General features: G+C 49.7%; 1 protein-coding gene across 1 annotated transcript; it reads right to left on the bottom strand.

Annotated features, from left to right (window-relative positions):
* Positions 1-6,368: 6,368 nt before the first annotated feature.
* LOC136459526 (protein NRT1/ PTR FAMILY 5.10-like) lies at positions 6,369-8,650 on the bottom strand. Its single transcript, XM_066459375.1, has 4 exons — positions 8,313-8,650; positions 8,009-8,226; positions 7,369-7,856; positions 6,369-7,279 (listed from the first exon to the last, which is right to left on the bottom strand). Exons 1-4 carry the CDS (start codon positions 8,434-8,436, stop codon positions 6,487-6,489), a joined length of 1,623 nt encoding a protein of 540 aa, XP_066315472.1. The 5' UTR covers positions 8,437-8,650; the 3' UTR covers positions 6,369-6,486.
* Positions 8,651-12,442: the final 3,792 nt, after the last annotated feature.

Here is a 12,442-nt window from a genome sequence, read left to right as displayed (position 1 = left end):
GACCTAACCCGTACGCCGCCGCAGCTTCCGTGCCCTAGCCGCGCGCCACCACCGTCCGCCCCTGCTCTGCGCCCTCGCTAGCCGCGCACGCCGTTGAGCCTCCTCGCGTGCTCTAGCCTCGCACCACCGCATCCGCAGGCCTCCAGCAACCGTGCCGCCATAGCCTTGCCCACGCCACCGAGCACCGCGCGCCCAAGCCACCGTGCGTCCACCGCGCCGAGCATCCAAGCTCTAGCCCTTGCCTCCTTGATTGGTTGGTAAGGCCTAATCCCTGTTTTGAATTTGTCATGCTTGTGACCTAAATCCATTGCAAATCACTGATTTCAAATAATCTAGGGCCGCCGATTCATCGCAGTTCTTCGCAACCCTAGCCCTAGGCGGTTCTGAGGTTTCCCCCGCGTGACACGTCTCTCCTTCTCTTGGATCGCCGGTTCGTCAGGTAGCATGCCCGTCGTCTCAATTTTGTACCTACATTGCTTGCTTCCTAGGTCTTTCGCATCTATTAGATATATTATATTCATTTGTATATCCATCTATTCCATCATGCAGCGAGTTGGTGCCGTTGAGGTTCTTGTGGCAGTTGTCAGACAACTCGGAGCCAAGCTCGTGAGTACGGATCGAGGCCAAGCCTCAGGAGTGTCAGTTTGACAGTTGATCTTCATCAGCGGTAGTTCATCCTCTTGTCAGATCAGATGGCTCGCACGAAGAACGTTGGTGGTGGTTCAGGTGATGACAATCGAAGGCCCTCGCCTCACCAGCCTGCAGGACTGAAAGGCAAAGCAACAAAGCAGGTGACATCCAAGAAGCGCAAGTACCCTGATGCAGAGACAACAAGAGCAACTGCAGTCGCTGAGGCTGCAGAGCGTGCCGAGAGAGGCAGTGCCCATAGTGGAGTCATCATAGTAGATCAGTTAGCACCAGATACGCAGGGCAGACTGAGGGAGATTGAGCGACTTCATGGTAGTCCACCTAGGACTGTCATGATGGCAGGACGTCGTCTGGCTATTGAGGAGCCTTAGCGTTAGGGGGAGTCTCAGCAGGAGCCACAACAGTAGCCCCCACTAGTAGAGCCACAGCTAGTTCAGGAGACTCAGGAGGGCCAGCAAGCCAAGGAGACCGAGCCAGCACCCCAGCTACGCCGCTCTGGTCGTACTAGTGCTACAGTTCCACCGAGACTAGCTACACAGCGTAGGGGCTCACACCCACCGCCCAGACCACAGGGTCCGCCTCTAGTGGTACACCTTGACTTGAGGGCCGCCATAGCTAGACAGGTTCGCCAGCTGAGGTTTGTTGAGTTCGATGTGTGGTTTCCTCCAAGGAGGGATGAGAGAGTAGCTGAGGGGTTCTACACGCCACTGCAGGAGGATTTCTACAATGCTTATCTCAACAGTGGGGCAGTGTTCAGATCTCAGTGGGTATATAGTATAGAGTCTATTGTGGCAGCAGCTAGAGAGCATATCCGCCCCTACTTGTCATATTTGCCAGGGTTGTCAGATCTGATTGGCCGGACTAGACTGTATGTGCCATCTTGGGTTCGGTAGTTTTATGCTTCACTCTACGTTGATCCGCAGCATAACTTCATACACTTTGCATTCAACGGCAGAGACTATAGGGTGATGAGTTTCAGGGCCCGGGAGATACTTAGGCTACAGGATCAGCCTATCAAGTTGCATGAGGTATGTTATGGACAGTAGGAGCCTCCTAGGCGTCCTCATGGAGGGTTGGTGCCCCCTACAGATCTGGTGCGACATTGCTTCAAAGAGCCCTTTGGTGAGGGGTCGAGCAGGAACCCTAGTGACCTGACTCCTATAGCTCGTGTGCTAGAGGCTATTATCAGGAGGACACTACTTCCTAGGTTGGGATACAGAGAGGGTCTGACTCACCTACAGCTCTAGCTCCTTAATGCCCTGATGCAGCAGACCGTGTTCGATATTTGGGACCTCCTTCTATCAGAGATGGAGGATACTTTTGCTGAGGGCTTCAAGGGTCACAGACAGCTTCCTTATGCACATTGGATCACATTCTTAATGCTCAAGTCTATGCAGGTCAGGACCCCTAAGATGGTTGCAGAGTACAAGGGTGCCACCACAGAGTTTCCAGCATATAACATGGCACAGAGGATCAGGCACAGCACTCCATAGGCACCCGCTCAGCCCAGTCATCGTCCAGATCTTCTAGAGTCAGTAGCTCAGCAGGACAAGATCATTAGAGCCATAGCCGCTACAGAGGAGGAGCAGCTTGAGGCACAGCAGGGGATGACCGAGTCCAGTGATAGTTCGGATGATGACTATCTGCCGATTCCTCAGTTGTCTCCACGCAGACATAATGCAGAGGTCGGCAGTTCTAGCTCAGCTCCACCAGCACCATAGACGGACCCCGCCTTGATTGCTATTCTTGAGCGGATGCAGCAGGATCAGGCACGACAGGCACAGGAGACTGCTGCCAACTTCACACAGTTCCAGGCTCGTCAGGACGAGATCTAGAGGCAGCAGCAGCTTCTTCAGCAGCAGCAGTAGCAGATGCATCAGCAGTAGTTACTTATGCAGCAGCAGCTCATGGGATTCATGTAGCATGTAGTTACAGCACTTGGGGCCCCACAGCCACAGACTTCGCCCCAGCTTGCTCAGCCTGCCACCACTTCGATGACTCTAGCTATACAGCCTAGTGGGCTTCAGAGTTAGGGATAGTCTCTAGCTCAATTTGCTTCACCCATAGTTCAGGTGTCCCAGTGGTTGTCCTCACCAGTGGTAGCCCCACAGTTCACTCCATATCACATGGGCTTCTCACCGAAGCAGTCACCCTCACTTTTTGTGCCTGACACGTCAGTCTCCAGGAGTCTTGGAGCATCCTTCAGTGAGTTGACCGGCATGCCTACACCGCCTCATATGCATACCGCCGGTCCTTCTACAACAGCCCCTGTCGCAGTGACTACTCAGAGGCTCCCCTCGTCTGTCGCCTTATCAGATCCTATGACAGATATTCTAGCAGCTTCACAGGCAGCACCTGCCCCAGATCAGACCCAGACCGTTTCAGCGACACTTCCGGCTACAGAGGGCCAGTCAGCACAGAGCTTAGGGTTCGATGATGATGGCACTCAGTTTCATCTTGCTCCACATACTTCAGTGCCCGACTCATCCGCTGTAGCCCCGCCGACCGACCCTTAGGTTTTGGTGTTTGACGCCAAAGGGGGAGAGGGTTCGAGTATGTAGACTCAGGGGGAGCGAGATTTAGGGGGAGCTAGTTATCTAGTATTAGCTTATTATATACATTTGGAGTTTTATTTGTGTGATACACTATTACTATTATGCATTCATGTGTTATGTTCATGCATACTATTATATCTATGTGATAGTGCTATCTACGTGATTGTGATTTATGACATGTGTGCTCTCTACCTTACATTATTTATATGTCATATCACTTGTGTTATGCTCATTTGCTTTTGCTTCCACGTTTATACTTTGATGCAAATGAGCTTTGTTACTTGCACTCATGCTTCCTTTGAGTATATTGTGTTGGCTTGGGTCAGATAAGCTTGCCTAACTCTTTTGTTCTTATTGACAAAAGCTTATATGAACCAAGCCCGTAAAAAACCTCACTCTTTTACATACTTGAGGTGGTATTGTCATCAATCACCAAAAAGAGGGAGATTGAAAGCATCTAGGCCCCTAGTTGGGTTTCGGTGATTAATGACAATACAAGATTACTATGACTAACGTGTGTTTTGCAGAGGCAATTAAGTTAGGTCATAGTAATGGAGATCGATTGGGCAATCGAGATGGTCATGTCCCTACGATGGAAATCATTTCGTTTTTCAAATGATGGACGACAAGGTTAAGGATGACTAGTTCTAAGTGTCGATTAGAGTTGGAGTGACACTTAGAGTAGTTTAGGACTTTGTTTTTCCTTTGGCCGTACTATTAAGGGGGTATGGATGGGTAGCTTGACCTAGGTGAGTCTAGTGAGTTAGGTGTGGTGCATACTTGTTTAGACTAGCTCTAGATAGCTCCTACGAATGCCTAAGATCCATTGGAGCAAATTTCATTCACATATGATCGAGAGTTGGAAGTGAATGGAGGGTCAAATGCTGACCGGACGCTGGCTCCAGTGCGACCGGACGCTGGCCGCAGGGTCCGGTTAGTTCATTTGATCAACAGTCAGTGTTCGGTGCGACCGGACGCTGAAGAGGTCAAGTGACCGGACGCTGAGAGGCAGCGTCCGGTCGACTCCAGTAAGGTTCCAGAGAAGGGAATCTGCGATTGGACGCGTCCGGTTAGTACTGACCGGACCCTGGGGGTTTAGCGTCCGGTCGAGTACAGTAAGGTTCCAGTAAGGGTTTAATACGACCGGACGCGTCCGGTCAGTGGTGACCGGACCCTGCCAGCGTCCGATCAACTTATTTTCACTGGTTCGTGGGTTGAACTGACCGGAGCGTCCAGTCAACATGACCGGAGCGTCCGGTCACCCCACAGAAGCTTATAACGGTTCGTTTTTCAGGCTGCCTTATAAATAGAAGCTCCACTCGTGTGTAGAGTTACTTTTGCTTATTCCAATAGCTGAGAAACACGTTTGTGAGTGCCAAGAAGAGCAAGGTCCTAGTGAGGTGATTGAGATTTGAGAATACAAGAGAGTAGCCTCATTAGTGAATCAAGAGTAGCAAAGTGTGCATCCATCTTCTCATTCGGCTTCGCGTGGTCAAGTGAGAGTTCGTGCTTGTTACTCTTGGTGATCGCCATCACCTAGATGGCTTGGTGGTGATTGGGAGCTTGGTGATCACCCGGCGGAGCTTGTGGGTGACCCAACTCAAGTTGTGAGCGGCTTTGGGTGATTCACCGCGACGGAGTGTCGAAGAATCAACCCGTAGAGAGCACTTGATCCTTGCGCGGATCAAGGGAGAGCTACACCCTTGCGCGGGTGCTCCAACGAGGACTAGTGGGGAGTGGCGACTCTCCGATACCTCGGCAAAACATCGCCGCGTTCCTCTCTCTCTATTTACTTTGAGCATCTACTTTGAGTATTTACTTTGAGCAATTCAATACTTGTTTTTACATTCATAGAATTGTCATGCTAGAGTAAGTTTGGAACATAGGTTGCAAGTCTGTTGTGCGTTAGTTTGATTGAAACACTTTTCTAGGCACAAGGGGTTAATTGGGCTATCCGTAGGATTTGATTATTGCAAGAGAATTTAGAATTAGCCAAATTCACCCCCTCTCTTGGACATCTTGATCCTTTCACTCATATACTGGCAATGCCCAATACCTGTGATATATAAGCAATGTTGCAACCCTAGCTCCTGTCGAAATGATCAACGGAAACGCGAAACGAAAGTTACATTTCATAGTCCCGTTATATCACTTAGGGTTTTAAACCAATTTTTATTAAGCGAAAATGCTATAAAACATATATGTGCTACTTAAATAAAGTTTGAAGTGCAAACTTTGTAGATGACGATGAAATACCTGCGGCCCATGGAGATCCCCATGGGGACTAATTCCCCGCGGGGATGGAGATGGGGATGGGGAGAAAGTCTCCCCCGTGGCACTTGACGGGGATGGGGATGGGAAATTTTCTTCCCCACGGGGACGGGGATGGGGAGGCACTCCCCGACGGAGAATTCCCCGTTGACATCTAGAATCCGGACGGACATCCTCAGCCTATCATGATCGTTCCTTTTAAGCTTATCTTATTACTGCTAAAGAAATTTTCAAGTTGATTTTTCCCGAATATGCTAAGAAAAGAATATAAATCTTAGAAAATCTCGCGACGATGAAAACATTTTTTTTAATTTGATATAATCTAATCATCATAGTTCTTAAGCCACGTGATCTATTCTACTTTATAAAAAAAATACTAACCTCTATTATAATAAAAAATACATAAAATGACCCCAAAATTTACGTACAAATTATCTAGTCTCATTTTTAAAGATACTTTAAATTAACCGCCTATCACTATAGCGGACCCTAACACAGGTGCTACTGACGCTATTTAGTATTGTGGAAGACCCCGTTTGGCACGGCTCCATTTCACGAGTGAAGCCATTTTTTTCACCAGTGAAGCTATTTTTTTTGGGACTTCAGCTCCATGAACAGCTTTATCGGTGGAGCTAGAGCCATTTTGATAAATCGTTTGGCAAAACAGCTTCACATATAGAGTTCTTTAAAATATGCTCTCACAGAACGCCATGTAGGATAAGGTGAAGCCGGAAGAAGCCACTATTTTTAGCTCCTTCCCACCCTAAAGCTTTGTGGGAGCACATTTTTAAGGGCTTCATCGATGAAGCCGTTTTATTTTACCCCGTTTGGCGTAAAACGGCTCCAAACAACTCTGAAGCCACTGAAGAAACCCTACCGAACGGTGCCCAAGCATAGTATCATACCAAGGTTTAGCGTACCGAATGATTGCACCTCATGACCTCAATCATATATATCAGCTATCACCATTTCACAGCACCGTAAGCGCTAAGAGAGTACGTCTACTGATCTACTACATGACAGCATCATTATTGTCTTGAGACACCCTCTTCTTATACACGTAAACACGCGAGACGATGACGAACGCGGCCAATTCCACGGCGCAGAGGCCGGCGAGCAGCCAGTAGAAGTAGTCGAGGTGCGCGCGGTTGAGGTTATTGGAGAACCAACTCGGCCCGCTCTTCTTGGTGGCTCCGTCGATGGCGGAGATGATGAAGCTACTGAACAGGTGGCCTACGCCGAAGATGCTGAGGAAGAATGCCAGCCCGAGGCTGCGCAGCGCGTCGGGGACCTGGTCGTAGAAGAACTCCTGCAGGCCGATCATGGCGAACACGTCCGAGAGCCCGAACAGCACGTACTGCGGCACCATCCACCACAGGCTCATCGGCAGCGCTGCCTTGGGATGGTCCACGAGCCCGGCGTCCCTCGCCACGCCGAGCCGCCGCATCTCCACCAGCGCCGCCACGACCATGGCGACCAGGGTCAGGACGAGCCCCGTGCCGATCCGCTGCAGCATGGTGATGCCGGATGACAGGCGCGTGAGCCGCCGCGCCAGGGGCACGAACGCGCGGTCGTAGACCGGGATGAAGACCATGATGGTCACGCTGATGAACGTCTGCAGTGCCGCCGGCGGCACGCGCAGCGTCGGACCGATCCGCCGGTCCAGCGTCGCGGCTTGCTTTGTGAAGAACGTGGACGACTGCGAGAAGATCACAGCGTAGATGATGCACGTCGCCCAGATGGGGAACAGGCGCAGCACGCCTTTCACTTCTTCCCGGTGCCCGGCGTCGTCGCTCGCAAGAGTGCTGCCAAGATGATCAAACAACTTTCGTTAACTCACTAGTGTCCCTCGACCTCGAGAACCAAACGTCGACAAAAACAGGTAGCGAATTACCCGTCATACTGGCTCGATTTAGAGCCTTTGACGAGCGCAACGAAAGCTCTGGCCAGGCGAGCAAAGGGGCTCGATTCGGTGGACGTGTAGTAGCGGTAATTCCTGGTGCCGAGCAAGAACATGAGGACCGCGAAGACCATGACGAGGCAGGGGATGCCGAAGCCGAGGCCCCAGCCGACGTTGTCCTGGATGTAGCTGGACACCATGGTGGTGACGGCGGTGCCGGAGCACATGCCGAAGTACCACCAGTTGAAGAAGGAGCTCCTGGACACGGACTCCTTGGGGTCGTTCTGGTCGAACTGGTCCGCGCCAAACGCCTGCGCGCAGGGCTTGTGCCCGGCCTCGGCGAGCGCCACCAGGTACACGGAGACGTAGAAGATGGCCACTTGCACGGGGGACGGGGAGCAGGCCAGCGATCTGGAGGCGTAGCTGCTGCAGCCGTCGTGGTGGAACGCCGGGAGCGCGGAGACGGTCAGCATGCCCATGCTCTGCAGTGAAGCGAAACGGGTCAGGCGATCACGATCCGCAAGCCGAGGTGGACGCACTTTTTATGCGAGACGTCAATAAAAAGCAACGATCCGGGCATCCGGGGCAGAGGAGAGAGAGGGAAGTGCAGAGAGCCAGAGAAAGAGGAGCTGACCACGACGAAGAGGAGGGAGGCGAGGACGATGGTGCGGTAGCGCCCGAGCCAGGCGTCGGCCCCGCACGCCATCAGCAGCGGCAGCATGGTCGCCACCCCGCTCCACGCGTTGATGGCCGCCGCCGCGCCCGCGGTCGACTCCCCCAGCGGCCCCGTCAGGTAGCTGATGAGGTTCGCCGACACACCGTGGTACGCGAACCTCTCCGCTATCTCCACCCCTGCACCGATCCAACCCAGCTCTCTCGATTAGTCAACCCCGGCCCGCCGCATCAGTGTGCGTGCCCAGCGAGGACAGAGGCCGTACCAAGGACGAACATCGCGGCGGACCATCGGCCAGTGCCGGACCGGGACGCGGGCCGCCCGCGGAAGTCGACAGCGCCGGCGACGGCGCCGTCGGTGCAGGGCAGGAGGAGGGTGTTGGCGTCCATCGCTGCGCCCCGTGCGCCGCAGCTGCGTGTTTGTTGTGGTGTACTGGAGTGGAGCGAGGCGACAGGCGGCGGCGATCATCACCATATCACCATATACTGGTGCCGCTGGGGAAGAGGATCAGACCGGCTCGCGTGGCGCCAGACGACTTTCGGACAACGGGGTACACGACACCCATGGCATTTGCTTCTTTTTTTTCCTGGCAACTTGCGTACCACTATGGTCTATATATGGTTCATTATTTTCTTTGAGATCATTACCACTCTAGACTTAGTATACAGTACTGTCGACAGCTTCGGATGGCTGCTTACCAGTTACCATGAGTGACGCCTGGCGGCTGATGGCATTGCGTGCATGCACCGGAGCACGACGAAGCGGATGACGAGGTGCTGCCGCAACAGACAGCAGCACGATCGGTGGGGCCCATCCTACACCATGTGCCTATGTGTGCAGATTGCAGTTTCGGAGGCTCACACGCCAGCGATCTTTTCTTTTTGATTAATAAACTATTGCAGTTTCGGAGGCTCACACGCCAGCGATCTTTTCTTTTTGATTAATAAACTAGCTATAAGCCTATAGCTATAAGGAAGAAAAGTTCTTTTGCCGTCCGAGATATTATTGGAGGAAGGGGGACAGGCGTAGAGCGAGAGGCGATCCACCTGACCTGGGGTTTGTTGCGAGCCCGCTGGCCGGTTGCGGCGGGCGGAATCGCGCGGGGCTTCCGGTATGTTCCTGGATTCCTTGTGAACCATCGGTGTCGACGATTTGTGGGCTCCTTGGCAGCACTGCTGATTCTGAAAGGGATGTAAAAGTTCAGGCATCAGGCCCCGGTACTCTGACGTGTAGATGACAAGGAAATCCTTGGACATTTGAACTCATACATATATATAAGGACTGAATGTACACCACTACAAGTCCGAGACAAGATGAGTTCAGATGTCTCCGATTCCTGAGTAGCTCGCTCTACCAGAATCAAATGCTAGTAGTAGGAGTAGCCGAGGGATGGAAGAAATGCCTCGTGCGATCTCGAGCCACATAACTCCGGCGAACTCCGGTATGCGCAGCAGATCCCATGCGTGTGCCGGCCGCGCCGGGGCGCACGCCCACACGCGCGCGGCGGCGGCGCCCCGCGTGGTCGGCGCGCGCCTCACCTGCCGCAGACGGAATGGGCGTCCTCTCGGCACGCCACCTCGGACACATTCGCCGCTTACGTGTAGCTGCCCGCCTGCTGCCCCGACGACAGATGTACACATGGCACGGGGCGCTGCTGCTCCTCCTCCTCCTTCACGCAGCAAGCAACACTGCGTCATTCTTTTTTGTGAGTGCTCGGCACGTTTACCTGTCGCTGCGCCCTGAAGAAAACTTGTGGCTGTGTACTGAGCGCGACCGGTGATGTAAAAAATTGCGTAGGCGTAGTATAATGCGTAGCAGCACCAGCACGTACACTTGCTGCTGTGTGTAATCTAACAAGAGCAGCAAAAGTACTAATCAAGTTGCACGGTGAGTCGGCGACATGACACGGGTGGTTGATTTTTATACTCGGCGACAAGGTAACTGCCATTAATTGCTAGTCGCATAATTAGTATGATTATTATATTGGAATCCTTGATTGCCCCTTCTGCAGTTCTGCATATATATCGATTAAAAGTATAGTACTCGCTCCATTGAATTATAAGTCATTTTGACTTTTTTTTTTAGTCCTCGATGTATCTAGATATAATAATATGTCTAGATGCATAGAAAAATAGATGTACTAAAAAAAAGTGACTTATAATTTGAAATAGAGGGAGTAATTTTTAAGCGAGTATCTAAATAAATTTCCAACTATACTAGGTTATTACTCTTGTTTGCAACGGAAGCAAAACATCAAATTCAATCAGTAAAATAAAGCATGACACATAAAACAAGACGCGAAAAATGATTGAAAATGCATTAAGCATAATGGCCCATGACAGGCTCAAGACTATTGAAGGGAGACACAATTTTCGACGATGTAGGCGACCTAAAAGAGGAGTAACGGTGGCAATTTTCGACCATGCAGAGACCAGAATGTGGGCCGGTGGATTGGGTGCCAGGGGACACAAAAGCTGAGAAACGTCTTTGCTTTGTCTCGGTGCCCGTGGCCCGTGGGCCGGTGGATTGGCCCGTGTTGCCACGAATCATTTGAGTGTGGTCGCTTTCTCGGGTTGGGGGACTTGGGACCAACAACCGTTCCTCTTTCTCGGTTTAAAAAGCACTCGTTTATCGAAAAGTCAAAGGAAAATTCAAGCTTATCCAAATATATACATAAAAAATTATAATATTTATTTATGATGTATAATGAACATTATTAGTTCATCGTAGAGTACATTGGTAATAAACTTATTCAGAGAAAAAATATTGATGTGTGTTTATTTTGGAACGGAGTGAGTAGCTACTTTGACAGGAATCCATAATGCTCTTTCGACCTTTATGCGGCCTATGTATGGCTTGGATCAAATTGCGGTCCAAAGACTCAATGGCAACACTCCAAATTGATCTACAAGTTGCATGCCTGCATCATCATAGAAGAGGAAAACTAACGTATTTTAGGATTGTAAAGTCTCAAAATGTCATGGGAGTCTAAATGGAGTGGCTTATTCTAGAACAGATTTACAATGAAGATGTCCCAGCCTGCGCGTCGGCAACCTTAGACTCTGATTTTAAACATGCTCTTGATTAAATATAAGCTCTTTCCTGTTTCAAAGAGGTTATGAAAATACATTTCATAATGTGCTACTGAAACTCATTTGATGTCATAAATATTATTGTCTTTCTTTCTAAAAAAAATATCGGTCAGACTTATGACAGTTTGATTCTTACTAGGACTGATGGAGTATCACATTAATTAGGACGTTAACTAAGCAAAATGGTAATGTGACATTAGAAATAAGAAGAGCTAATAAAATAATTATTTTTTATATGAGAAACTATGTCTATATATAGGAATCAATAATAAAAAGATATGTGATACGCAGATGATAGAAAAGACAAGATAAAAGATGACTGAAAATTTATTTTAAATAAACTATCTATTAAAAATATAGTCCTGTGTACAATGTATATTTGGTTGGAACTGGCTCACGGAATGGGGATCTGATATCTGCATGTTCTAAAGATGCACGATCGAGACAGTGACGGTGCGGGAAAACTCGCTCACTTCTTACGGAGACAGGTTTATTTAGTCAAAACTGTGAAGCCAATACCATTGACTTTGATATATTCTAATCCGTACTAATCAGTTACACACCAAAAAAAAATCCTTGCAGCAAACAGGCCACTAATATTTAATCATACATCCATCCATCACATGAGACGAGAAAGAGACAGCTTTGGACAGGAAGATCTTAGCTAGCCCCATAAGGCTTGGATACTGGTTGAAGATGCCATAAAAATCATTTTTTTAGAGTTCAAGGGCAATCGCCCCGGCCTTTCAATTAACATCAAAAGACCACGAGTCATTACAGCACAGAGTTTAAACCAGAAAGACGTCCACCAGGACTAATTCAACCGGAGCAGAAGGTAAACTGAAAAACAAACTAAAGATGCATCTAAAAGCCAAGTCCGCTCAGAGGATACAAACGTCCTAGCTTCACTCAAGCGAGATGCTCAGCAAGCTCTACCAGGGTGTTTCTTTTAGCTTCAGTTCAATTGCTATATCTCCATACACCTTGTGCTTCCAGGTCACGTCTTCTCCATCTCCCCTATGGAACTTCAGGTGATGCTTTGGTTCACATAAGGGAGCCAGAGGGTCTTGTTTGCTGCCGATTTGATCTTGTCGATGAAGTCCATCAAAAAATCCTTCTTGTCAATTGGACATAGGGATCATCCAGTTCAGTAAGAGCCCAGAAATCCTGAAAAGGAGCATTTCCATGCTTCTCCAGCCAATTCTCTAAAAACATAGGTCATTTCTAAGTTTCCAGATACACCAAATGACAGCTGATGTAATCATAATTAAAATGCAATGCCTCTTATTGCTTAACCAGAATT

Source organism: Miscanthus floridulus, chromosome 6 (genome assembly GCF_019320115.1).
Source record: "Miscanthus floridulus cultivar M001 chromosome 6, ASM1932011v1, whole genome shotgun sequence".
Lineage (NCBI taxonomy): Eukaryota > Viridiplantae > Streptophyta > Magnoliopsida > Poales > Poaceae > Miscanthus > Miscanthus floridulus.
Note: the sequence above shows the minus strand (reverse complement) of the source record. Positions and strands in the feature narration are given on the sequence as shown.

Excerpts from the sequence above, each read along its gene's own strand:
- LOC136459526 (XM_066459375.1), bottom strand. The coding sequence starts at position 8,436 with ATGGACGCCAACACCCTCCTCCTGCCCTGCACCGACGGCGCCGTCGCC. Across the intron at positions 8,227-8,312 it reads CGCCGCGATGTTCGTCCTTG|GGGTGGAGATAGCGGAGAGG; the intron begins GTACGGCCTCTG and ends GGATCGGTGCAG. Across the intron at positions 7,280-7,368 it reads AAATCGAGCCAGTATGACGG|CACTCTTGCGAGCGACGACG; the intron begins GTAATTCGCTAC and ends TCATCTTGGCAG.